At 27.4% G+C, this 25,413-nt stretch overlaps 1 protein-coding gene across 1 annotated transcript; it reads left to right on the plus strand.

Moving 5' to 3' along the window:
* Positions 1-22,021: 22,021 nt before the first annotated feature.
* BDBG_04163 (uncharacterized protein) lies at positions 22,022-22,447 on the plus strand (the record flags this gene model as incomplete). Its single annotated transcript, XM_002625248.1, has 1 exon — positions 22,022-22,447. The coding sequence occupies one exon, from the start codon at positions 22,022-22,024 to the stop codon at positions 22,445-22,447; it is 426 nt and encodes a 141-aa protein (XP_002625294.1).
* Between the last annotated feature and the right edge of the window lie 2,966 nt (positions 22,448-25,413).

The raw sequence follows: 25,413 nt of genomic DNA on the forward strand, positions 1-25,413 counted from the left end.
TTCTAATCAGAGAAGTATGTATAGTATCATGAGTTGTTTTATCTTGATTAACTAATATCTTCAAATTTAGAAGCTGATGTTCTTGATTCATTCAACAGATATCTGTTATATCAGAAGACATATCTTACTCTTATTATAAGAGAACATCTGTCATTGAGTTCTAACTGCTGAGATGATAGTGTATTATAAAATGAAAGTAGCTTAAGAACTCAGATCATTGTATCTGTTATTCAGTAAGTGTACAGATAGTTATAAAGTACTTGAGATTCTTATAATCTGTGATTATCTCAAATTCAGAGATACTTCAGAGTTCAGAGTTGTATTCTTCTAGACAGTGTATAATTGTAAGAAGTTTCTTATTATAGATCTCATAGTTATATTCAGTAAGACTCAGTTTCTTAGACATGAAGACATATGATTATAAGATATTTTCATCATTATATTACAATATAGCTTTCTCTGTAACATAGTCAGAGAAGTCAGCTTCAATAACTATTTCATAATTGAGATTAAATATTATTAGTAGAGAGATATTAATGAATATCTTCTTTATCTATATAAATACAGCTTTAGCATCTGCTGATCACTGAAATACTGAGTTCTTTCTGATAAGTTCTGTAAGTGATCTTATAATATCTGAGAAGTTTTGTATAAATTATTAATAAAAGTTGATAAATCTGATGAAGCTTTATACATCTTTCACAGTATATGAAGCTTCTTATTCAAGAATGATGAAGACTTTCTCAGAATTCATTCAAATTTCCTTATCAGCTTCTATGATAAAATCTAGATATTTAATACTCTTGACTTCAAAGTTACACTTGTTAATATCTATTGATAGTTCTGCTTCTTATAATTATTATAATACTCTTTACATATATTCTTGATATTCTTCTCTGAACTCATCAGTGAAGATGAGAATGTTATTGAGATATACAGATACAAATTCATTAAGGAAATTCTGAAGTGCTCAGTTAATATACTTCTGAAATGTACTGAGAGTATTGATCAGTTCAAAGAGTGTAACTATTCATTCAAAGAGATTATAACATGTTCAGAATGCTGTAAGTCATTCATCTTCTTCAGTGATACAGATTTTATAAAACACAGTAATAATATCAAGTTTTATAAATTATTGAGCTTATTCAATGTGAGCTAGAGTTTTATTAATAAGAGATAAAGAATAGCAGTTCTTCTTCATTAATCTGTTCAATTCTCAATAGTTCACACAGAATTAAAGTTCTTTATCTAATTTCTTTGCAAAGAGAATAAAAGCTGCAGTGAAAGAGTTACTAATATATATGAATCTCTTATTTAACAGATTATTAAGTGTCTTCTGAAGAAGAAGAAGTTTATCTCAGAACATGTTATAAAGAGAGCCTTATAATGATTCAGAGTTCTTATCATTCTTCTTTTTCAACTTGATACTGTGATTCACTTCTGAACCTTGTAAGAGAGATAGATTTGTAGCATTATTATCTTGTCAGAAGATATCTAGATATTCATGATATTATTAAGTGAGTTTTGTATGAGAATCTGTTATTATAACACAGAATACCTTTTCTAGAGCCTTTTTAATATTGATCAGACTGATAGAATAAATTGATATATAATTCTGCTATCAGTAATTCTTTTAGTAACTTCTTTTTCTGAGCATTTTATAGATGTTGACAGAGATCTGTGTCAGATTCATAGTCTTGTGAATATTATCTTCATGAACTCTATTATTATTAGAGAATATTAAGCTTCTGTTTCAAGCATTTAATAAGATATCTTATTCAGATAGTCAGATCAGTTCTAACATAAAATTATAATCAAGATTATCAACTTTATATGCATAGATATCTTCATATTGATGTTCTTTAATATCTATGTTCAACTTTATCATGTAACAGATATAAATGTCTCTTGAGTCATCAAATTCTGTGAGAAGTTGAGATTTTAATAAGGAAATACACTGAAGATTATAATGTCTTACAACTGAAGATTTAATCATAATATAATAACATAGATCACTGTCTATCATGACTTTCATATTATATATGTTATTGATCACAGTAGATACAAGAATTGCATTCATTATTATTTTCTCTTCAAATCATTGTCATCTGATCTCTTCAAGCTTCTGTTTGCAAATTTGAACAGAAGCTAATCTTTTCCCTGTTTTATCAAGATATTCTCATAGTTATCTTCTGAATCCTTCTCTAATATACTGTGATTAATATGAACAGGTGCTGATTTATTCTTTGAGTAAGAAGGCACATAGGCTGATTGATAGTTGAAAGTAATATGCTCTGATCAGTTACAGTTGATGCATACTTCTCATTAACATTGATTAGTGACTTCTTCAGAAGTGATCTCAGAGACTTAAAAGCCTGTTCAGATGGCGGAGACTCTTGCTTATATATAGATATTCAAGTCTACTCAGTTCATAGCATCTGTATCATTGTTATTGTTTCTTGATACAGGTGTATAAGTGACTGAGTTATTTCTCAGTGCAGGTGTATAAGTGTAATATCTTCTATTACTGTTCTGTATACTCTTGAGCTTGATAAGACAGTCATTCAATATCTGAAGCTGTGTGCAGAAGCCTTTATAAGTTGAGTCTTTATTTACACTTATAAGAGTTTGTAAGAGTTTGAAAGTTAATGTCTTCTTAAGTATACTAATCTTCATTCAATTCTCTCAAGATTGATCATCTGCTTCTAAGATTTTAATGTCAAAGTCAGAGATGAATGTTGTAAGAGAAGTGTTTCTCTGTTAAATACTCTATAATTAATCTAATACTTTCTATTGTATAACAGTGTCTCAGAACAGAATATCAAGATATTTAATAATATTATCAGACATTTGTAATGCTGATTCACATGCTTTCATTCATGAATAAAACTTCTATTTCATACAATTCTTCAATTGTTCATTGATATACTAATCTTGATTGATTAGTGAACTGATGACATTTTCATTCACACTCAGTTTCATAAGCATTTTCATTCTTTATAATGAGTAGAGAGTGAGATTGAAAGTATTAAAATATGTAAGAGTATCTAAGTGTTCTTTCAGTGCTTTTATATTTGATTCTGTAGATATTAGAATTGCATAAGTTTCTTGTTAAGTTAATTGTTGAAATATTGAAGTTGTTAAGTTGTATATATATCAGCTATCTATTGCTGTTGTAATTTCAACATTACTCAGAGTCACTGTGATATTACTTCTATACTCATGTTTGAGAGTTCTCTTATATTGTTATTAAACATGTTGTTCATTGAGTATATGATATCTATGAAATCTTGAAGAAGTGTAATTGTATGAATATCTTATATATCTGAGTGTCAGAACTCTCAGGTCTTTCACTGATATTCTCTTTATAAGATCTTATTATGAGATCAGAGTAACTGATAAGCAAGCTTCTATCTGAGAACTCAGTGTCTGCTTAACTGTGTTTCTCTTTCTTATACATTGTTACATGTTCAGATATCTCTTGATGAATAATTGTTTCTAATGAGAAGATAATACATGAATAATCATTTCTAATAAGAAGACAATGAATGTTTTTCTAGTGTTAGAGGCCTACGCTGAATAGATCAGTATAATATTTATAGATCTTATATAACAAAGAGAAAAATGTTAGAGAAGAAAAAGAAAGAGAAAGTGTGAGAATCAGTGATCAAAGTGAATATTTATACATGTATGTGATGATGTATGCAGTGAAGCTTCAGAGTGGAAGAATCTATACATGTTTGTAGCAGCTGAGGATCAGTGATTGAGAATGGCTGAGAATCAGAGCATACGCGTTCAAGAATGAAGTGGTTGAAATCTGTGAAGTGTAACAGAATAGTCTATATAATTGATCGGGCGCAGCCCGCCACAATTATAATTTACTTCAATTAATTTTCAAATTATCTATAATACAATTGAAACAGTTAAAATGACTAAATATAAGTAGAGAATAGTTAAAAAATGAAGAGAAATAACTCAGAAATGATGAAATTACGGTTAATAATAATACAGAATAAGCTTAATAAGCTTAGAAAGCTCTGAAAACTCTGAAAACTTAAGTAATTTATCAATCTACTTACACTCATCTTTCAGCAGTTATATTAATAGCTTATTAACATATAAATATCTGAATGTAGATTACAGCTGCTGATAGAATAAATAATTAAGAAAAATAATAAAATTATTATACAACTGTGTGAGATAAAGCTTAAAAAAATATAATACTATATAAGAAGAAATTTAAATCTCAGTGTATAATTTAGAAGAATATATAACTACTGAATAATAATGCAGCTGCTTCTGAATATGCTTACAAATGTAAAGAGATCATAGCAGTCACTAATTAATCTAGTATAATGTATATAAGAAGTCAGTGTATATCTGTAATTATACACTGACTTAAGCAATCTTTGAATCACATCTGATAGCATGTCTAAAAACTAGTAAGAAGTGCAGACTTCTTCAGAGTGTGATAATTCTGTCTATGAAGTGATTTATAGTTATCATGTCAGAGTGATTCTAAACATCTCAAAAGATAGTACATAAAGAAGTAATGAGTGAAAGAGCATCTAATTGATACTGCTCTGCTTGTTAGAAGAAAACTTCACACTTAGATAAATATCACATATGTGAACATGATAAGAATGTGAGAAAAAGAAGATGAGAGTAATGAATCAGATTCAAAGAAGTTCACTCTCTATTCAGAAGAATAAAAGAAGAGTAGTTATTATCAGAGTTATACAATGATAACAGAAATAATATAATGATATAATAATAGATACTGTATAATTAATAAGAAATTACTGAAATAAATATCTTCTCTAGTTAATATGAACAATAATACTCTTCTCTGCTACCTGAATCAGAAGATATGCAGAATTTTTCAGAGAGTTTACTTAAAGCAGTAAGAAAAGCAGCTGAGACTACTGAACTGAAATCAAAACTCTGTATGTATATGAGAATTCTAAAGAAAATTATAGTCTTGTATACACAGTGACAGACTGAAGTAAAAGTTAAATAACAATTGACATTCACTGCAGAGTAAGCATTCATTATAAAGAGCTTTACTAATACAATCACTATTATTAATAAAAATAGAAAAAATCAGATCATAGATCTGCAGTGAGAGATTGAATATTTATGTAGATAGATAACTGTATTAAATCTGAAGATCTTATCATAATTATTCATAATCTCTTTAAAAATGTACACATTATCTTAGATCACTACACATGATGAGAATTCAAGCATAAGATATATCAAGCTAAGTAATCTACTAAAGTTATTAAGCTTTAATAATGACTGAAAAAATAATACTATAATCAGCTAACTAAGTCAGATACAATTATATTATTAAATCAAGTATGAACTTATAGACAGATAGTTAACAGAATTTTAATAAGTCTTAAAATCTGTTATATTTCTATATGAAAAAGTAAAGTCATTATAAATAGCTGATAAAAAGATGAATCTCACAGACTTAAAGTAATAATCATTTTTATAAATATGAAATAAGTTTTTCAAATGAATGATGCATAACTTTGAGAAAGTAAATATATAAGATAAGTATTATAAATACTTCACTGAGTGTAAATAAGTGAGTAATCTTATATTATACTTTACACACTTCAGCTTACACTATCTTATATTAAATAAGAAGCTTTTAATATCTTTCTATTTATAGATCTTCATTGTAATCTTATAGCTGAGTTAAGAGCAGAATGAAAATGCTTAATCTCATAATTAGATATAGTAAAAGAAGTATATAACATTCTCATTGTACAGAAATAAGTGAGTCAGCTATGATAGAAAATACTGCAATTAAGTATATCTTAGCAGAGAATAGATAATCAGACTTCGAATAACACAAGTTACACACTTAGATGCAATAGATCTAGATTTGAATACTATTACTAGTCAGCATAGCTTAGTTAATAAGACTGGTAATCAAGGCCGTATACATTAGAGATGTATGAGTTTGAATCTCATCACTGACATCTGCTACTTCTTACTCATGAAAGCTCTCATGTAATAGAGACTGAGTTTAATTAGTAAGGCTTGATACAGGGTAGAACTCTCTACTGCAAGTCAAGTCACTAGTTAAGCAAGATTCTGTGAACACTCATCAGAGCTGATATAAAATGTTAATATCTCACTATTCTACTGTGCATCTGTCAAGGTTTTAATAATATAGAATCAAGTCTAATGTAGTAATTATACACTACTTAAGCTAGTTTCTAACTAGAGCTGTCATCAGAGCCTAGCTCTCTCTTTAATACAGAGAATAATTATGAAAATTATCTGACTAGCAGATCTAGATATATATCTGAACTCTAGACAGAGTATTTTGATAGACTAGAGTCTATAAGCTCACTATCAAGTTTTAATACTGATAGGAAGAACTGCAGTCATTGAGTCTATAATTAGTCTCTAATACATAGTGAGGTCATGATAGCTGATTAATAGATCTATGAATATTTAACAGAGCTGAGATTAGACTGACCGGCAGGATTATAAATTTCACATTTGATCTTATTTAGTCTGATCTCATACATTTCTTGATATGAGTCTCATCAGAATCAAGCATTAAAAAAATCTGAAAATGAATCATTTCTGAAAGAAATGATGTGAAAAATGACCAGATTTAATACAAGAACAGTGAAATGAGAGTAATTTCTCAGAATAAACTGTGAAAGATGATTATTCTTTCAAAATCAGAATAAGACTGAGACTGAAGATTAAATTCAGTCTCATTCAGTTCATTTAGTGATTACTTATATAATCAGAATTTGATAATAATTATTGATAACACTTATAAAAAAACTAAATACATTCTTATATAAGTTTATTCTTTACTTTCTTATAAAAACTACACTTCTCTGATATACTGTGATCAGAGATATTAAACTATCTGATAATTTTATATTTTATAATCATGAGTTTCTTGATTATTTCTTCTTATAATTGTTTCTGATAATAGTGATAAATATTTTAGCTTGAGTTAAACTTTCACTTCATTCTTATCTCTATTAATGAAATTATCAGAATATCATATGTCATCAGTGTAATAGTTAAATATATACTCTTAATAATTTTTCATAACTCTAGAATTGATTTAGTGTATAAATTTATTGAATTATCTTGAAAATAGTAGTTAAATTCAGTTTTATAAATATATAATTTTGTCTGATTTTCAGTTGCAATCAATATATATAAGTTCTGTTTTAAAGTTAGTATTATAGTTCTATATAATATGAAGTGTTATCAAAGATTATTACTTACTAAAGAATTATATTTCACTGTCTTCATATCTCTAACATCTGCTTATTCAAATCTCTGATAGTTGATATTATAGTAGTCTCAGACTAATTTAACATATAAGTCTTATTTCTTCTCTATTCAATCTTGAGAAGTGTAGATGTTAACTTGATAAAAGAGATCTAGTAGAGCTGCTATAGTATAGTACTCTGTAAAAGATTGTTCAGTTTTTCTATAATAATATACTAGTTTATCTCTTACAGTAATAATAGTCTGTGCTATAACATCATTTCAGACTGAATTTCTTTTTAAGTGATTTAACTACTTCTCAAGATAAGTAAATAAACTGTTATATACTTATCAGACTGACTGTAACATTGATGTAAAAGTGATTGAGACTATCTTTATTATCTTATAAAACTGAAACAGTAAATTAATTATATATTGTAACTGAGTTCACTTCATATCAGAAAGTTTTAATATCTGAATCTTTTTCTAATCAGAGTATTATACTCAATGATCAATTATCTAATATAATTAAAGAGTCTGAATAATTATCTTATATATTGAACTTCACTGTATTCTAATATTCTGTATTATATTCAGTGATGTAACTGATTTGTTTATTTATTAGATATTATAAAATCATTATTATTATTTAGAGAAGATATAAATTGTATTAACAATGTTTTAAATCTGTGATATTTAAATTATTAGTCAATCTATTCAAAATTAATAGTAGTATTATTAAAAAGCAATATTAAAAAGTGTTATTAAAAAATATTATCTTTTGTAAAGTGAATATAAAAGTTACTTTAGTAATCACTTTCATCTTATTCTCATTTCAAGAATCAGCTATTTCATTATTCATTATCTCAATATTAAAATTCTTTATCAGTGTTTATATTACAAGTTGAATCACATAAGCAATACAGAGAATATGATCTTGTTTATTATTTCAGAAATACACAGTTAATTTTTACTTCAAGCTCTTTATTATAGTGTAGTTATTTACAGTATTATCAGTTATAATTGTAAGAAGACTGAGACTAATATCTCAATAGTTGTTTTTAATCACTGTTATTAATATCTCTACTATATAATCCTCAGTATAACTACTGATTAATAATTCAAATTCAATTAATATCTCTTAATAAGTTCAGTTCTTATCAATGTAATAACATGTAACTCTTATAAATATAAGATTATTTATACTAGTTTATACATTCACTGTGAGAGATACTCTTTGATGATTCTTTGACTCTGATTCTAGATATTGTATATTAACTTTATAATATATCTTGAGATCGAATTAAAGACATAATCAGTGTGAAATATGAAGATTTGAATTAAGTATTTGAAGAAGTGTTCAGAATTCAGAGTTTTTAATTAATTAAAGAGAAAGATTCAGAGATATATATATATAAAGTAATTATTCACAGAAGTTATCAGATAAGAGTTGTAAAATCAGAATACTAATACATGATTATTTTTACATAATGTTCTTCAAATTAGAAAGTTAGTATTATTAAAAATTATTATTTGATAGAGTAACTTATCAGCTCAGTAGTAATTTTCTAACTATTTTTCTTTTATTATCTATATTCTAATAACTTCAGATATCAAAAAATTTCATCAGAATTATAATTAGTTTATAATAAATGTTTCTGAATAAAGTTACAGTGATTATAATAGAGAGATAACTCTTCAGTAATTTATAATACAATCTACTAATAATTATTCTATAGTTTATCTTAATATTTATGTTGAGTTTTTCATAAATTTCATGACTTGAAATCAGATGTGAGAAATGAAGTGATTATTCATTATAATTAAAAGAGAGTATTCTATATTAAATTATAAATAATATAGACTTTGTAATTCACAGTAATTTCTTAAAGAGTTTATAAATCTTTAATAGAAATAAAAGAAGTGAAAGAAGTGAATTCAGAAGATATAATAAAAATTTAAGAAAGATAATAATTTATTTTTAATAAAGATAATAACTGATCACTGATATATATAGACTGGTCAGCAGAACTATAAATTTCATATTTAATCTCATTTAATCTGATCTCATTTAATCTGATCTCATACATTTCTTGACGTGAGTCTCACCAGAACCAAGCCTTAAAAAATCTGAAAATGAACCATTTCTGAGAGAAATGATGTGAAAAATGATCAGATTTAATTCAAGAACAGTGAAATGAGAGTAATTTCTCAGAATAAACTGTGAAAGATAATCATTCTTTCAAAATCAGAATGAGACTGAGACTGAAGATCAAAATCAGTCTCATTCAGTTTATTCAGTGATTGCTTATATAATCAGAATTTAGTAATGATTATTGATAATGCTTATGAAACAACTAAATATATTCTTGTACAAGTTTATTCTTTACTTTCTTATGAAAACTACACTTCTGTGATATACTGTGATCAGAGATATTAAACTGTCTGATAATTTCATATTTTATAATCATGAGTTTCTTGATTATTTCTTCTTGTAATTGTCTCTGATGATAGTGATAAATATCTTAACTTGAGTTGAATGTTCACTTCATTCTCATCTCTGTTAATGAAATTATCAGAATATCATATATCATCAGTGCAACAGTTGAATATGTACTCTTAATAATTTTTCATAACTCTAGAATTGATTTGATATGTAAATTTATTAAATTATCTTGAAGATAGCAGTCAAATTCAGTTTTATAAGTATATAGTTTTATCTGATTTTCAGTTGCAATCAATGTATGCAAGTTCTGTTTCAAAGTTAGTATTATAGTTCTATATAATATGAAGTGTTATTAAAAATTGTTATTTACTAGAGAATTATATTTCACTGTCTTCATATCTCAAATATCTGCTTATTCAAATCTCTGATAGTTGACATTGTAGTAGTCTCAGACTAATTTAACATATGAGTCTCATTTCTTCTCTGTTCAATCTTGAGAAGTGTAGATATTAACTTGATAAAAGAGATCTAGTAGAGCTGCTATAGCATAGTACTCTGTAAAAGATTGTTCAGTTTTACTGTAGTAATATATCAGTTTATTTCTTACAGTAATAATAGTCTGTGCTATAGCATTATCTCAGACTGAATTTCTTTTTAAGTGATTCAACTGCTTCTTAAGATGAGTAAATAAACTGTTATATACTCATCAGACTGACTGCAGTATTGATGTATGAGTGATTGAGACTGTCTTTATTATCTTATAAAACTGAAACAGTAAATCAATCACATATTTCAACTAAGTTCACTTTATATTAGAAAGTTTCAATATCTGAATCTTTTTCTAATCAGAGTATTACACTCAATGATCAATTATCTGATATAATTGAAGAGTCTGAACAGTCATCTTATATATTAAACTTCATTGTATTCTAACATTCTGTATTATATTCAGTGATGTGACTGATTTGTTTGTTTATTGAATATCATGAAATTATTATTATTATTTAGAGAAGGTACAAATTGCATTAGCAATGTTTCAAATCTGTGATATTTAAATTATTAGTCAATCTATTCAAAATTAACAGTAGTGTTATCAAAAAATGTTATTAAAAAGTAATATTAAAAAGTGTTGTTAAAATACATTATCTTTTGTAAAGTGAATATAAAAGTTACTTAAGTAATCACTTTCATCTTATTCTTATTTCAAGAATCAGTCATCTTATTATTCTTTATTTTAATATTAAGATTCTTTATCAGTGTTTGTATTACAAGTTGAATCACATGAGTAATACAGAGAATATAACCTTGTTTATCATTTCAGAAATGCAAAGTCAATTTTTGCTCTAAGCTCTTTATTATAGTGTAGTTATTTACAGCATTATCAGTTGTAATTATAAGAAGATTGAGACTAATATTTTAATAGTCATTTTTAATCATAGTTATTAATATCTCTGTTATATAATTTTCAGTATAACTACTGATCAATAATTCAAATTCAATTAATATCTTTTAATAAGTTCAGTTCTTATCAATGTAATAACATATAACTTCTATAAATATAAGATTATTTATACTACTTTATACATTCACTGAAAGAGACACTTTTCAATGATTCTTCAACTCTGATTTTATATATTATATATTGACTTTGTAGTATATCTCAAGATTGAACTGAAGACAGAATCAATGTAGGATATGAAGATTTGAATTAAGCATTTAAAGAAGTATTCAGAATTCAGAGTTTTCAATTAATTGAAGAGAAAGATTCAGAGATATATATATACAAAGTAATTATTCATGAAAGTTATCAGATGAGAGTTGTAGAATCAGAGTACTAATATATAATTATTTTCACATGATTTTCTTCAAATTAGAAAGTTAGTATTATCAAAAATTATTATCTGATAGAGTAACTTATCAGCTCAGTAGTAATTTTCTGATTATTTTTCTTTTATTATCTACATTCTGATGACTTCAGATGTTAGAAAATTTCTTCAGAGTTATAATCAGTTTATAATAAATATTTCTGAATGAAGTTGTAGTGATTATAGCAGAGAGATAACTCTTCAGTAATCTGTGATACAATCTATTAATAATTATTTCATAATTCATCTCAGTGTTTATATTGAGTTTTTCATAAATTTTATGACCTGAAATCTGATGTGAAGAATGAAGTGATTATTTATTATAATTGAAAGAGAGCATTCTGTGTTGAATTGTAAATAATATAGACTTTGTAATTCACAGTGATTTCTTGAAGAGTTTGTAAATCTTCAATAGAAGTAAAAGAAGTGAAAGAAGTGAATTCAGAAGATATAATAATAATTTGAGAAAGATAATAATTTATTTTCAATAACTGATCACTGATGTGTATAAGAAGAATTAATATAAGAGAAAATAATCTTCTTTCTTAACTTAGTTATAATTTTAGTACTAACTCAGATTGAATATCATCAATGTATAAAAGTAAATAAACAATCTTAATTAATCTCTGTTATATTTCTTAAAATATATTAATATTATAAAAGAGAGTATTATCAAATTACATTATCAGATAATATTATTAAAAATATATTAATATTATAAATATCAATGTTGAAAAAATGTTGATACTTATACATTATAGTGACATGATAGTTGAATATATATATATATATTATTTCTGACATTGATAATTGATTACAACTTGTACAATAATTTTTGAAAACTTAAAATTAATTTCAATTATTAACTAATAGTTATAAACTTATAACTAACTAATATAAAAAGAAAAAAACTTTTTCTACTTATTATCTTTCTTCTCTTTCTCATTCTTCTCATTATTTTTCATAATTTACTTCTTATTCTTATTCTTCTTCTTCTTCTTATCTGAGATGATAATCATCTTAAAATCTCTCTCTGCTACCTTCTCAGAGAAGGGTTCTCACTGCTCTCTCTTAGCCAGGTCAATCTACATCTTAAAATCTCACATTTTCTGATCTGCTGTCTCAGGTTTCATCTCAGCAGTAAGCAGATTGACATGCTCAGAGAGCAGAGCTGTCTTCTCAATATTCTGAATTATGAAGTGTATTCAAGACCTGAACAAGGTCTTAATTTCCTTCTTCTCTGTCAGCTTCTGCTAATCAATTAGAGAATAGAAGTGTTATCAAAAATTGTTATCTCTTAATAAAAAACTTACTAGTTTTGACTTCTTTGTCTTCTACTTCAATATCTTCTCAATCTTCTTCTATCACTGTTTATTTATAATAACACTCTTCTTCTTTCTCTCTCTCTTTATCTTGATCTTAAATTATTCTCAGAACTTCTTCTAGTCTTATCACTACTGTATAAGGCTTTTCACTGTCTTCTTTTTCAATCTCTCACAGACAGTGTCATCTAAATTATTTCTATACTTAGTTCAGTCTAAATCTATCAGAAGTATTACTTAAAATTGTTATCATTCTACTCTTTTATAGAGTCTCTTCAAGATATTATAATATATCTTACAATCTGTCTTTTCATGCTTAAACACCTTCTTCTTCTCTCTTTTCAATCTGTGACAGTGCTCACGCGCCTTGATGATCCGCAGGACTGCAGAATATTTGAAGAAGAATGACATAATTAATTTTAATAAGCATTGAGAGAGAGTGAATACAGAGAAGATAGCTAGTAATGATATAATAATAATGATAATAATGATGATAATGATAATAATAGTGATAATAATGATAATGATGATGATAATAATAATAATGAAAGAGAGAGTGCATCAGAATATATTATTGACTTATCAAATATAAAGAGATAAAGAAACTATTAACAGTTTTCAGAGATGTACAGAAATGACTACAGTATTATATAGCAATATTATCTTCATTCAATGCATGCACTATTGATATTCTTTGTATATATTTATCATATAATCTATATCAGAAATACATGCAGAAAACAGATCTTTATTACTAAAGAGAATGATTGCAGCAATTCTCTATTTTTATATTATAAAGATAAGTTATTCTCATTTCTTTCTTCTCTCATTTCTCTTCTTCTTCAACTCATCACTAAGTTCAAGCTGATATGAAAACTATTAAAACACTCTTAGAAATCCTCAAATTGAAGAGTATAGACTAATCAAATTTTAAATGCAGATGAATTAAATTACATTTAATAATACTAATTATTCATTTCTCTCTTAATAAAACAACAGTTGTATCTTTCTCTCTCTCTCTCAAATGAAACATGATCTGTGAAAAGTGAGTACTATGTCAGATCATAATGATCAACACAGTCTCAGCACACAGAACTGTATACATGCAGTGTGTGCTGAACTGAGAGACTGTATGAGTTACAAATTAACAGCAGCATCTCAGAAAGAGCTGTGCAGTGTGAGAAAGCTACAACTCTCAGTTACATACACAGAGAGTGAATTATCATAGTAAGTGCATATGCATTGTATAAAAGTAACACTTTTTAATAACACTCAGTCTCTGATATCATGAAAATAGAGTCTCTTCATGAGATTCATTTTTATCAGAAGTTAAGAGATCTTATATTTCTCAAGATCATCTTCACATACCTTGTCTGTGAAATCAATGAAGAAAATCATTGATTTCAGTGTTTTATTCTTGATATTATTTAAGTGACAGCAGAGTTCACTCTGATCACACTTTTTAAGTGTATATTTTCTAATTATTCACATTTATACAGATATATACTGATTATTTATTAAATGATATTAAGACAATAACTCATCACAGCTGTGTTATTCTCACTATAAGAAATACACAGTTAATGATGAATATTGTAAAGACTCTGAGAAGTGAGTATTTTAAGAATACTACAGCTCTGTAATCTTGATTTTTTTTATTTTTATTTTTTATTATTTTCTTTTTCTTTTATTTTTTTTTTTCTTTTTCTTTTTTTTTTTTTATTATGATTTTTTCTTGTTTTTATTTTATTTTTTGTTTTTTGTTTTTTTTTTGTATTTTATATTTTTTTCATAATTAAAATTATATGAATTATAATCTGTGTTCAGAAAAGTAACAATATTTAGTAATACTCTCTATTAAATTTTCAACAAATGAGCACTATGTTATGATATTATATAAGTGAGAAATAATTTCATGATCTCATTTAATATCATTCTCAATAATGAAATCAGAATGAAAATGTAACTAAGAATTCAAACATATTCTTTATCATTATTATTATTATTCTTCAATTATAGATGTATGCAGTCAGAGACTATAACATCTATCTGAGAACTTTTAGTTCTCAGAGTTTTTCCTATATCTGTAAAGTTAACTATTATACATTCATCAATTTCAGATATGCAAAATCAGAAAATTTCAGCCTAGAATACAAAAACTGTTTACAAATTGCAGTGTTTTAACATCTTCTGATACTTTGAAATCATTTGACAATATCATGACAAAGGAAAAGAGAACACAGTCTTAAAGATAGACATATTAAATAGATAGACAGAAAGAAATTGAAAGAAAAAGATAAAGTAAAGAAAGACTGTAATAAAACAAATTATTAAAAGATAGTATATAGCTGTTTTAACAGACTATATCTGGTTGATTTCCTCCTCTTCATATTCAGATAATTCTGAATTTAGTCATTTTCTTGTATCTGCTTGAGTTTCTGATAGAAAGTCTATTAAGTATTTAATTCCTGTCTCAGTTGAGAATAAGAATCTCATATTTAATTGATTTAGATCATACTTCTCTTTCAATCTGGCTCTGAGACTATTGTATAATGCACAGTGTATTACAATATGCTCAGAATTCTCATTTGTATTGCAGAATGAGCATTCTATTGAGTCAAATCTATCATCAAATCTTTGTATATAAGATTTGAAATAGCCATGTTCTAGTTTCAGCTGTATTATAGATGAGAATATTTTCTTTTTACATTTAATTGAACAAGATTTTCACTTGAGTTTTGTTTCAAATCTTGAATAATGTATACTCTTCTTTTGTTTCTACCAGCTTTCATTTCACTTGTCTAAACAAGATTCTTTTATTTTTCTCTTTATAAAAGATCAGGACATAATTTTTTGAATAGATCTACTTAATTCTGCACTCTTTTTTACAGCTGAATCAGTCAATTCATTGTCATGAATATTCATATGAGCAGGAACTTAGTGCAGATGAATTATCAGCTTTGATATTCTTCTATTTTGAATTTTCAAAACAGAGTTTAAGATCAGTTCAAGATTCATTTAATCATTATGAATCTGACTATTTCTAAGTCTTTTTAAAGCAGCTTGACTATCAGAGAATATTCATGCCTCTTTCAAACAATTTCCTCTTTTATGAGATTTTATTTCAATGAGTTTGAAAGCTTTCACTATTATAAATAGTTCAGCATCAAAGACTTCACATTCACAGTCTAGATTTCAGAAATCTGAGATAAAATTGATATTATCTTCAGTATAAGCAATGCCTGCGCCTAATCTATTCAAGTTCTCATTTTTTGAGCTATCTGAATAAATCAGAATAGAGTCTTTTATATTGATTGTAGAAATTCTCTTCAAATGCTGTTCATATTCTTTCTCTTTTGATAGTTCACTTATTTGTAAGTTTATAAGAGATTCAAGCTTTTCTCTTCAGAGAGATAACTTCTCATGATCAACTTTTTCAACATTTCAAGAAGAAAATTGATTTTTAATCAGAGAGCATAGTCTGTACAGTTGAGAAGACATTTTCTTTGAAGAATTATTTTCATTTCAATCAAGAAATCTATTTCAATCCAGTTCATTTCCAGAGTTAATTGATAGAAATGAAGAAGAGACTCTTTCTCTGATTATATGATTTGAGCTCATCTTTACAACTCTCAGAGCATAGTTCATACAGGCCTTTTCAAATCTAATAGCAGGAGAAGAAATTGAAGCTTCAATTTTCATTGCTTTAATAGAAGATGATTTGAATGCTCTTAGAATTCTTCTCAAGACTCTGTTTTGCAGACTTTGAAAGAGTTCAGTGAAATTCTCTTGATTATTTCATCAAACTTGAACTTTATAATCAGCTACTGATGTAATACAGGCTATATATAACTGTCTCATAGTCTGGAAGAATAGACCTCTCTCTGTAATTAATAGTCTGATTATGTTGTTCAATAGTCTTTCTGCCTTGACAGTTCTTTGTTGTATGTGATATTTAAAATTCAACTTGAAGTTTAATTATACTTCTAATCATTTGATATTTACACTGAGTTTAATCTCTCTATTTAAAAGAGTTAGAGATAGTTCTTTCTCATTGAATCTAGAAAAGAAATGAATTAACTCAGTTTTATTCATATTAAATTGAATTTGATTGATATCTGCTCTAATAAAGATTTTCTTTACAGCTTCTTCAATTACTTTTAAATTCTCTTTGATAGTTTTTGAGCTGTAGACTAGATCAATATCATTCATATAACTTAGAGATTGCACTATTCTCATATTTCTATTTTTGAATAGATATGCAGTGTATATTGCAAATAAAATGAGTGAGATTAAAGATCTCTGTAGTACTTCTATTTTTATCTCAGTCTTGTCTTATTTCATTTCATCAAAGAAGAGTTGTATAATTCTTTTAGATATAAAACAGTTAACTCATTTTATTAGAGAAAGTGACAGTTTTAATATCTTCAATATCTGAATTAACTTTGACTTTGAAACATGATTAAATACTTCTTTTATATTAATAAAAACTGCAGTTGAGACCAGACTCTCATACTTTGCTATTTGAATATTATGAATAACTGAGAGAACAGTGTCAATTGCAGAACACTGTTTTCTATCTCTCATTTATTCACTGAATAAAAGAGAATCACTTATAGAGCTTATAAAAGATAGTTGAGTAGCTATTATCTTTTCTAAAACCTTTTCTAAGCAGTTCAATAGAGATATTACTCTATATAACTTAGGAATTGAAGTTTTTCTATTAGATTTTACAAGAATCACTTCAGTGACTTCTCTTCAGCATTCAGAATGATATTCATTTTTCAAGAGATTGAAACAGAGCTCAAAATATTCATTCTTTAAGTAGAAATATGTATTTTGAATAATTAAGTGATTAATTGAATCAGAACCTGCAGCAGTTTTAACAGAACTTGAGAAGATAGCTGACTCTAATTCATCTTGTATAAGATCAGGCCATTCTCAGTCATTTTCATCAATGTAGTTGAGAAGTGATATATTCTCTTTCTCTGAATCTGAATCTGAATCTGGTGAGTTCTGAAAGAGAATTCTCATAAAAGCTTAATATTTTTTCTCAAAAGAGTTTGCTGTATATGATTCATTCTGAAACTCATATTCTAAGGCTGGAAGTTTTGCTACACTTCTTGTTTTAGTATAGTTAAAAGCTTTAAAAACTTTCTTTTCTTATGCTTCTTCAAGAAATTTATTCCAGCAGTCTGTTTTAGCTCTTTTAATATCTGAAAAATATTCATTTCTGACAGCTTTGAACTCTTTATCAGATATTACATCATTCTTTCAATCTCTTCTAGCAGTAGCTAATTCTTTTCTTTTAGATGAGATATTCTCATTTTATCAAGATTTTAAATACTCAGAAGATTTTCTCTTTGAAATATTATCTCTAGCACTTGTTAGAATAATAGATGTAATAAGCTTCACTCTATTCTTAAGCATTTCATTTGAGATATCTTGACCAGAATTCTAATATAGCTCATTCTGTCTTTCAGATTTTAACAGTTTTATGCTTTCTTTAACTGCTTTTCAATCAGCTTTTTCAAAGTTATACTGATTAGAGAGAAGAGGATTTTCACTCATTTATTTTTCACTCAGTTCAATATTAAATTGAATAATCTCATGACCTGATTCTGATGTCTCATTTGAATTAATAAACCAGTTTACAAGTCTTCTTTTCACTAGATTTTGTGATATGAAGATTAGATCTATAATAGACTTCTGTTTCATGCCTTTTCTAAAGAATGTTTGTTGATCAGACTTATTAACCAAATCTATTGAATGCTCAAAGATTCATTTAATCAGATTATCAGCTCTCACTACTCTCTTGCATTCTGAATTTTATCAGAGATGATGTGCATTGAAATCTTCTGCAATTATAGAGTTTCTTGATAAAGTTATGTTCAGAAATTCTCTATTAATTGTTCAGATATTGTTATTTTTCTTCAATGACTTTTCATTATAGATATTTATGAGCTGTATAGTATTAAACTCATTTTCTTTATCTATAATATCACTCACCAGAATATCAGAGTCAGACATGATATCAAATCTTAGATTAAATTGATATCTTAATCTCTTTCTTTCATAGATCACTACTCTTGACTTTATCTCAGACTTTTGAGATAGAAAGCAGTAGTAGCTTGAATGAGAAATAATGTAATTTTACTCAGCATCAAAATTCAGTTCCTGAAGTAGTATAAAATAAACTTTTTATTCAAATGCAATTTGAAGATAAGAATAAATACAATTTGAGTTTCTATTTACATTATTTTGAATAAATATGATTTTTGAAGAGTTTTTAAACTTTTTTTATTATTTTTATTATATATTCAAACTAAAAGAGAGTAGAGATAGAGTAGAATCTAGTCACTATCATCAGATAGTAGATTATAACTATTTTGAAAAGTAGGGATCTCAACTGCTTGCATTATATCTGGTTTATCATCAGAGTCATTTCTCAATTCTCTAATCTTAACAGAAGTTTGAGAATTCAAATTCTGTTTACATTTAGCAGAAGAATTAAAGTTTGAAGATTTAGATAGTTGAGAGTTTCTTCTTTTTAAGCTTGCAGTTGTAAGTCTACTGAACTTGACTCTTCTCTTCAGTTCTAGATTGACTTTAAGCTTCATCTTTTCTTCAGTTCTTTTGAGTTCTAGAAGTAAACATACATTCTTTTGAGCTAGATGCATGTTTTTCTTTGTAATTAGAGTACTTAAGCAGAGTGTGTTGACATATTTCATCTCTTTTTGAGCATGTTTCACATTTATACTCACTAGTTTTGTGATCTCTGACACAGAATGCACATTTTGAGTCTCTAAAATATGAGATTATAAAGTGTTCATATCTTTGACAGTTTGAACACTGTGTTTGAGCTTTGAGATTCATTCTTGAGTCTTTGTATTCATGAACTCTCATTTTCAAATCTGCTACTCTTACTTCAGAGATCTTTGACTGTTTAAGTGTTTTTATATATACTAGAACAGAGGCATTTCTCCTCCTTTATCTGAACTCAATTGAATTTAGTCATACAGGCTTCTTTCTTAGTTGAATAGAGTTGTATTCTTTCAATTCATTTTTAAGAAGTAGTATTTCTTCTTCACAGTTAAAAATTTCAACTGGAATATTATAAAGAATGAATTTATCTCACTTTTCATCTCTCTTAGATAGAATTATTGTATTTAGCAAAGATTCTACTGCTGACTTTCAGAGATTCTTATTCTAAATAAGGAATTCAGCACTGAATTCAGGCATTGTAGTCACAATGATGAAGTTTTCAAAGAATAATGACTCAATTGAAGCTATAACTGATTTTTGAACTTCAATATCAGTCATTAACTAAGAAAAGAACTGCTGATTAATTTCATTTCTGATTCTGAAAATGAGATTTGAGTTTAGCTTGTTTCTTTACAGAATGTCCTGGTTTGAGACTTTGAGAATAAGTCTTCTATTTCTGAAGATTTGAAAGTTTTTCTCTTTTTACATTTTCTTTTTCACTTTTCTATGAATAGAGATATGAACAGTATTCTTCTCAGTTTTCTCAGGATTTTGAGCAGGTTTTGAGACAGCAGGTTTAGAGATAGCAGATTCAGCTGCTTGAGTATATGTTTTCTTCTGATTCAAAAAAGAAGAAGAAGTAGAAAAAAAAGAAGAAGAGCAAGATGAAGAGTTAGTGATTATACAAGGAATTTTCAATGTTTTTTGAACTGTGTTTGAGATTTCAAGTTTGAACTTGATTATCTTCTGTAGTTGTCTAGTCTGAGCATGAAGAATTAATAAAACTTCTTCATTCATCTCACTCAGACACTGCTTTTCAAGAATCTTGCTTGCTTTTTCAAGTTTCTGTATTTCAAGAACTTGTTATTTCTCTATTTCTTCTTTCTTTCTTCTCTTCAGAATTTCAATCTCAGGAATAGCATTTGAGAAAGCATCTTTTTCCACATTAACTAAGTGTATTTTTGAACTCATTATTCTCACTCAATGAAAAGTTGATCAGACTGTTTCAAAAGAAGAATAAAAGACTTTTATGTATAAAACACCTGATTTTTTTCACACTAGTTCAGTAACTAGGTTAGATTTTTGAAGAGAATCTAATAAACTAAAATTGATTTTTGAGATAAATCAATAAAATCTTTACAATCTCTTTCTTGAAATACAGTGAGGAAGAGTATGATATCAATTAATAATGAATCAGATGATATGATAGTTTTTAAGAGAAAAACTGACAAAAAATAAATCAATTTTTTGCAGAGAAATTGATTAAAACTATTCAATTTTATTCTAAATCATTCAATTCTTCTCACACAACAAGTGTGCAACTCAAATCAGTTAATAAAGAGTATAAAAAAGAATTAAGTATTAATGAAAGCTCTTCAGTTACTGAAAAAGTAATTCTTACTTAAAAGAATATGAAATTATGACAGAAAACAGCTCTGTTTTTTATTCTTTGTCAGAATATTGTATAAAACTCAGAGAAAAACACCTTACTTTTTCAAGAGAAGTAAAAAACTATTTCTAAGATCTTTTTTTTGCATTAATCACTGCAGAAGAATGAGATAGAAACTGCTAAGATATGCACTACTGTATACTCTTTATCAAGACTTTTCCTCTTCAGAGTCTTAATATTATAGAGAATATAAGTCTGTTTCTATATAATAATATAAATATTGTCAGCGGGATGTAGAGGAACTGGTTATTTATATCTTAAAATAGAAGACTTTGTCAATGATTATATCAATATAGAGTTAATTCTCAAATTCAATAGAAATCTAGTGTTGCTGTTCTCAATCTCTTGCAGAATCTATTGAATATTGAGATATTAAAGCTAGATTTAATATATCTCACTGTACAGGGATCAAAGGCTCAGTCAGACCTTGAGATATACTGATTTTATAGTTGTTAATATGCTGTTGACTCATTGTCTGCTGATTATGTTTGAATGCTGTTGCTGAGGTATCTTTTTGTATTGTTCTGCCGGGGATGAGCCAGATTGAGAGGGATAGTACAAGGGTGAGACTTGGTGTTGAAGTCTAGATACACTGACAACAGACTGTGGAGATTGCACTTCAGAAGAGTCTGTTGATTATATGCTTGATATTATCACTGAGGTATCTTTTTGTATTTTTCTGCTGAGGATGGGCCAGATTGGGAAGGATGGTATGAGGGTGAGACTTGGCATTGGTGTTTTGGAACATCAAAGATGGACAGGGTTTTCACGGAGGTCGCTCCTCAGATATCTCCACAACTACAGGTCGGGGATCTTCCAAAATCGAGAAGATTGGTGCATATGGCTAGGTCTCTTCACCTTACAATTTGTATGGCACTTTGGCCCGGGGTTGTGGTGTGGTAGGGGAGAACGGGGGATAATCCCACACAGGAGTTTCGAACAACGTCCGGTTCACGTTTGGCTGAATAACTCCACCACCACACAGGGTATGCGGTCGGCGATGGGGTCAGAATGCTCGTATGATCGAGGGCTTTTCGATGGATCTATCGGCGGGTTCTTATTCGAAAAATCGAGCGAGTTCGTGGTGGAGCGGTTGATTAGCACAGATGTATGAGTTGCTGAGATATAATATCTTCTATCACTGTTCTGTATACTCTTGAGCTTGATAAGACAGTTGTTCAATGTTCAGAGCTGTGTGTAGAAATCTTTATAAGTCTGATCTTTGTCTACACTTATAAGAATCTATAAGAGTTCAAGAGTTAATGTCTTCTTGAGCATACTAATCTTTATTCAATTCTTTCAAGATTGATCACCTGCTTCTAGAATCTTGATGTTGAAGTCAGAAATGAATGTTGTAAGAGAAGTATTTCTCTATCAGATACTCTGTAATCAATCTAACACTTTCTATTGCATGACAGTGTCTCAGAACAGAATATCAAGATATTTAATAATATTATCAAATGTTCACAACACTGATTCACATGCTTTCATTCATGAATAAAACTTCTGTTTCATGCAATTCTTCAATCATTCATTAATATATCAATCTTGATTGATTAATGAACTGATAGCATCTCTATCTACACTCAGTTTCATGAGTATTTTCATTCTTCATGATAAGTAGAGAGTGAGATCAGAAGCATTGAAATATATAAGAGTATCTAAGCATTCTTTCAGCACTTTTATATTCAATTTTATAGATATTAAAATTGCATGAGTTTCTTATTATGATAATTATTAAATCTCTTCATATTGATATTATTAAGTTACATGCATATCAGCTATTTATTATTATTGTAATTTCAATATTACTCAGAGTCACTGTGATATCACATCTATGCTCACATTCAAGAGTTTCATATTATCATTAGACATGATTATATTGATTGTTGAATGTGTAATTGTATGAATATCTCATATGTCTGAGATTAGAACTCTCAGATCTTTCACTGATATTCTCTTTATAAGATCTTATTACAGAGTCAGAGTGACTGGTGAGTAAGCTTCTATCCGAGAACTCAGTGTCTACTTAACTGTTTGACTGTTTCTCTATTTCTTACACATTGTTATGTGTTCAGATATATCAGTGAGTAATCATTTCTAATAAGAAGATAATGAACATTATTCTAGTGTAAGAGGCCTACACTAAATAGATTGATATTATATTGATAGGTCTTATATAATAAAGAGAATAATGTTAGAGAAGGAAAAGAGAGAGAAAGTATAAGAATTAGTGATTGAAGTGAATATTTATACATGTATGTGATGATGTATGTGATGAAGCTTCAGAGCGGAAGAATCTATACGCGTTTATAACGGCCGAGGATCGGTGATTGAGAATGACTGAGAATCAGAGTGTACGCATTTGAGAATGAAGCAGTTGAAATCTGTAAAGTGTAACAGAATAGTCTATATAATTGATCGGGCGCAGCCCGCCACATATAGATAATTTATCTTTATATTTATAAGAATCTTCTTAACTCTTACAGATATACTGAAGAGTGAAAATAAGAAGTTATTTTATAAATAAAGAATGAAAAGATTATTAAGAAGAGAGAGCTGTGAGAACTTTCTTATTTCAGAAGCTTACAGAGTTTTTATAAGATTAAAACAGATATTCATAAATACAGTGATACTGTTTCACTTTAATTTCTTACTCTTAATCAGATTGAAGACAGATATCTTCTTTTTTATAATTTCAGAAATAGTCTTATAACTATAGTTAAATAAGAACTGAGTTTCAGTGATCTTTTTCTTATGAAAGATATAATCTACAGAGATTAACTGTAATATTTATAATTAGAAGCTTCTTATAATAGTGAAATTCTTCTATCACTGATATCACTACTTTGAGAGTCTCATAATAGTGATTACTATTAGAACTGATTATAATAGCTTATAATAGTTTACTTCAATCAAGAAACTCTTACAATAATAGATTCACTGAGCTCAGAAACTGAGTGAGTTCTGATTTAAGATAGAGTATATTAAGAGAACTAAGAACTCAGCAGATAGACTCTCTCACAGATCTGACTATATTAAGAAAATCAGAGTAATGAATACAGAGAGATTAGAGAAGATAGAAAAGCTTTATAAAATACTTAAACTGAGTGTTGTAAAGAGATTGACTGAAGAGTCTCTTAATTTTCTATAAGAGAAGAAGAAGAAGAGAGAGAGAACAAGTCTATATAACTTCTCTTTATAACACTGAGAGTTAACACTCTGAGAATCTCTATAAAGATTTTCAGAGAGAGTATCTATAATCTGAAGAGTTTGTAAACTTTGAGAAGTATTATAAAAGATCTGATATTAGAGAAAACAGAGTATAAGTCTTTATAAGATCTTTTATTCAGATTATCAGAACTGTGACTGAAGATTGAATATACTCAGTATATTCAGAAACTACTTACAGCAGAGATTAACTCTGTATAAATAAAGAGTTAAAGAGACTTAAATAATCTCTTATAAAGAGAGAGCTGAATTTATATATCTATGAATAAGTTTCTATGTATAGAACTTATTAAAAGATATCATGACTCTTCTCTAGCAAATTATTTTACAGATAATAGAACTTATAAGTTACTTATAAGAAAATACTTCTGACTGAAGATATAAGAGCTTGTGAAGAAGATAGTAAATTCTTATACTATTTATCAGAGTTCATGAGTAGTGTGATTCAGATTATATAAAGAACTTACTTATTTACTCATCTTATAAAAACCTTGAGAATAGCTAGAAATAAACACTCTTATAGATCTCTCTAAAAGTAAGAATATATATAATATCTACTGTAACAGTATACTGATAATAATAGATCACTTTATTAAGATAACACACTTTATACTCACTTACAAGAACTTAAAGTTAAAGAATTTAACTTATATCTTCATCTGTAATATAATCTGATTGTATGAATTATCTGTAAATATTATCTCAGATAGAGAATTAATCTTTATAAGAGAGTTCTGATCTGATCTGATAACTATACTAAAAATCTTGTAAGATCTAAGTATAGCTTTTCATTAATAGATAGATAATTAGATAGAATATCTGATAAGTATATTAAAACAGTATCTGTAG

Source organism: Blastomyces gilchristii, assembly GCF_000003855.2.
Source record: "Blastomyces gilchristii SLH14081 genomic scaffold supercont1.7, whole genome shotgun sequence".
Taxonomy (NCBI): Eukaryota; Fungi; Ascomycota; class Eurotiomycetes; order Onygenales; family Ajellomycetaceae; genus Blastomyces; species Blastomyces gilchristii.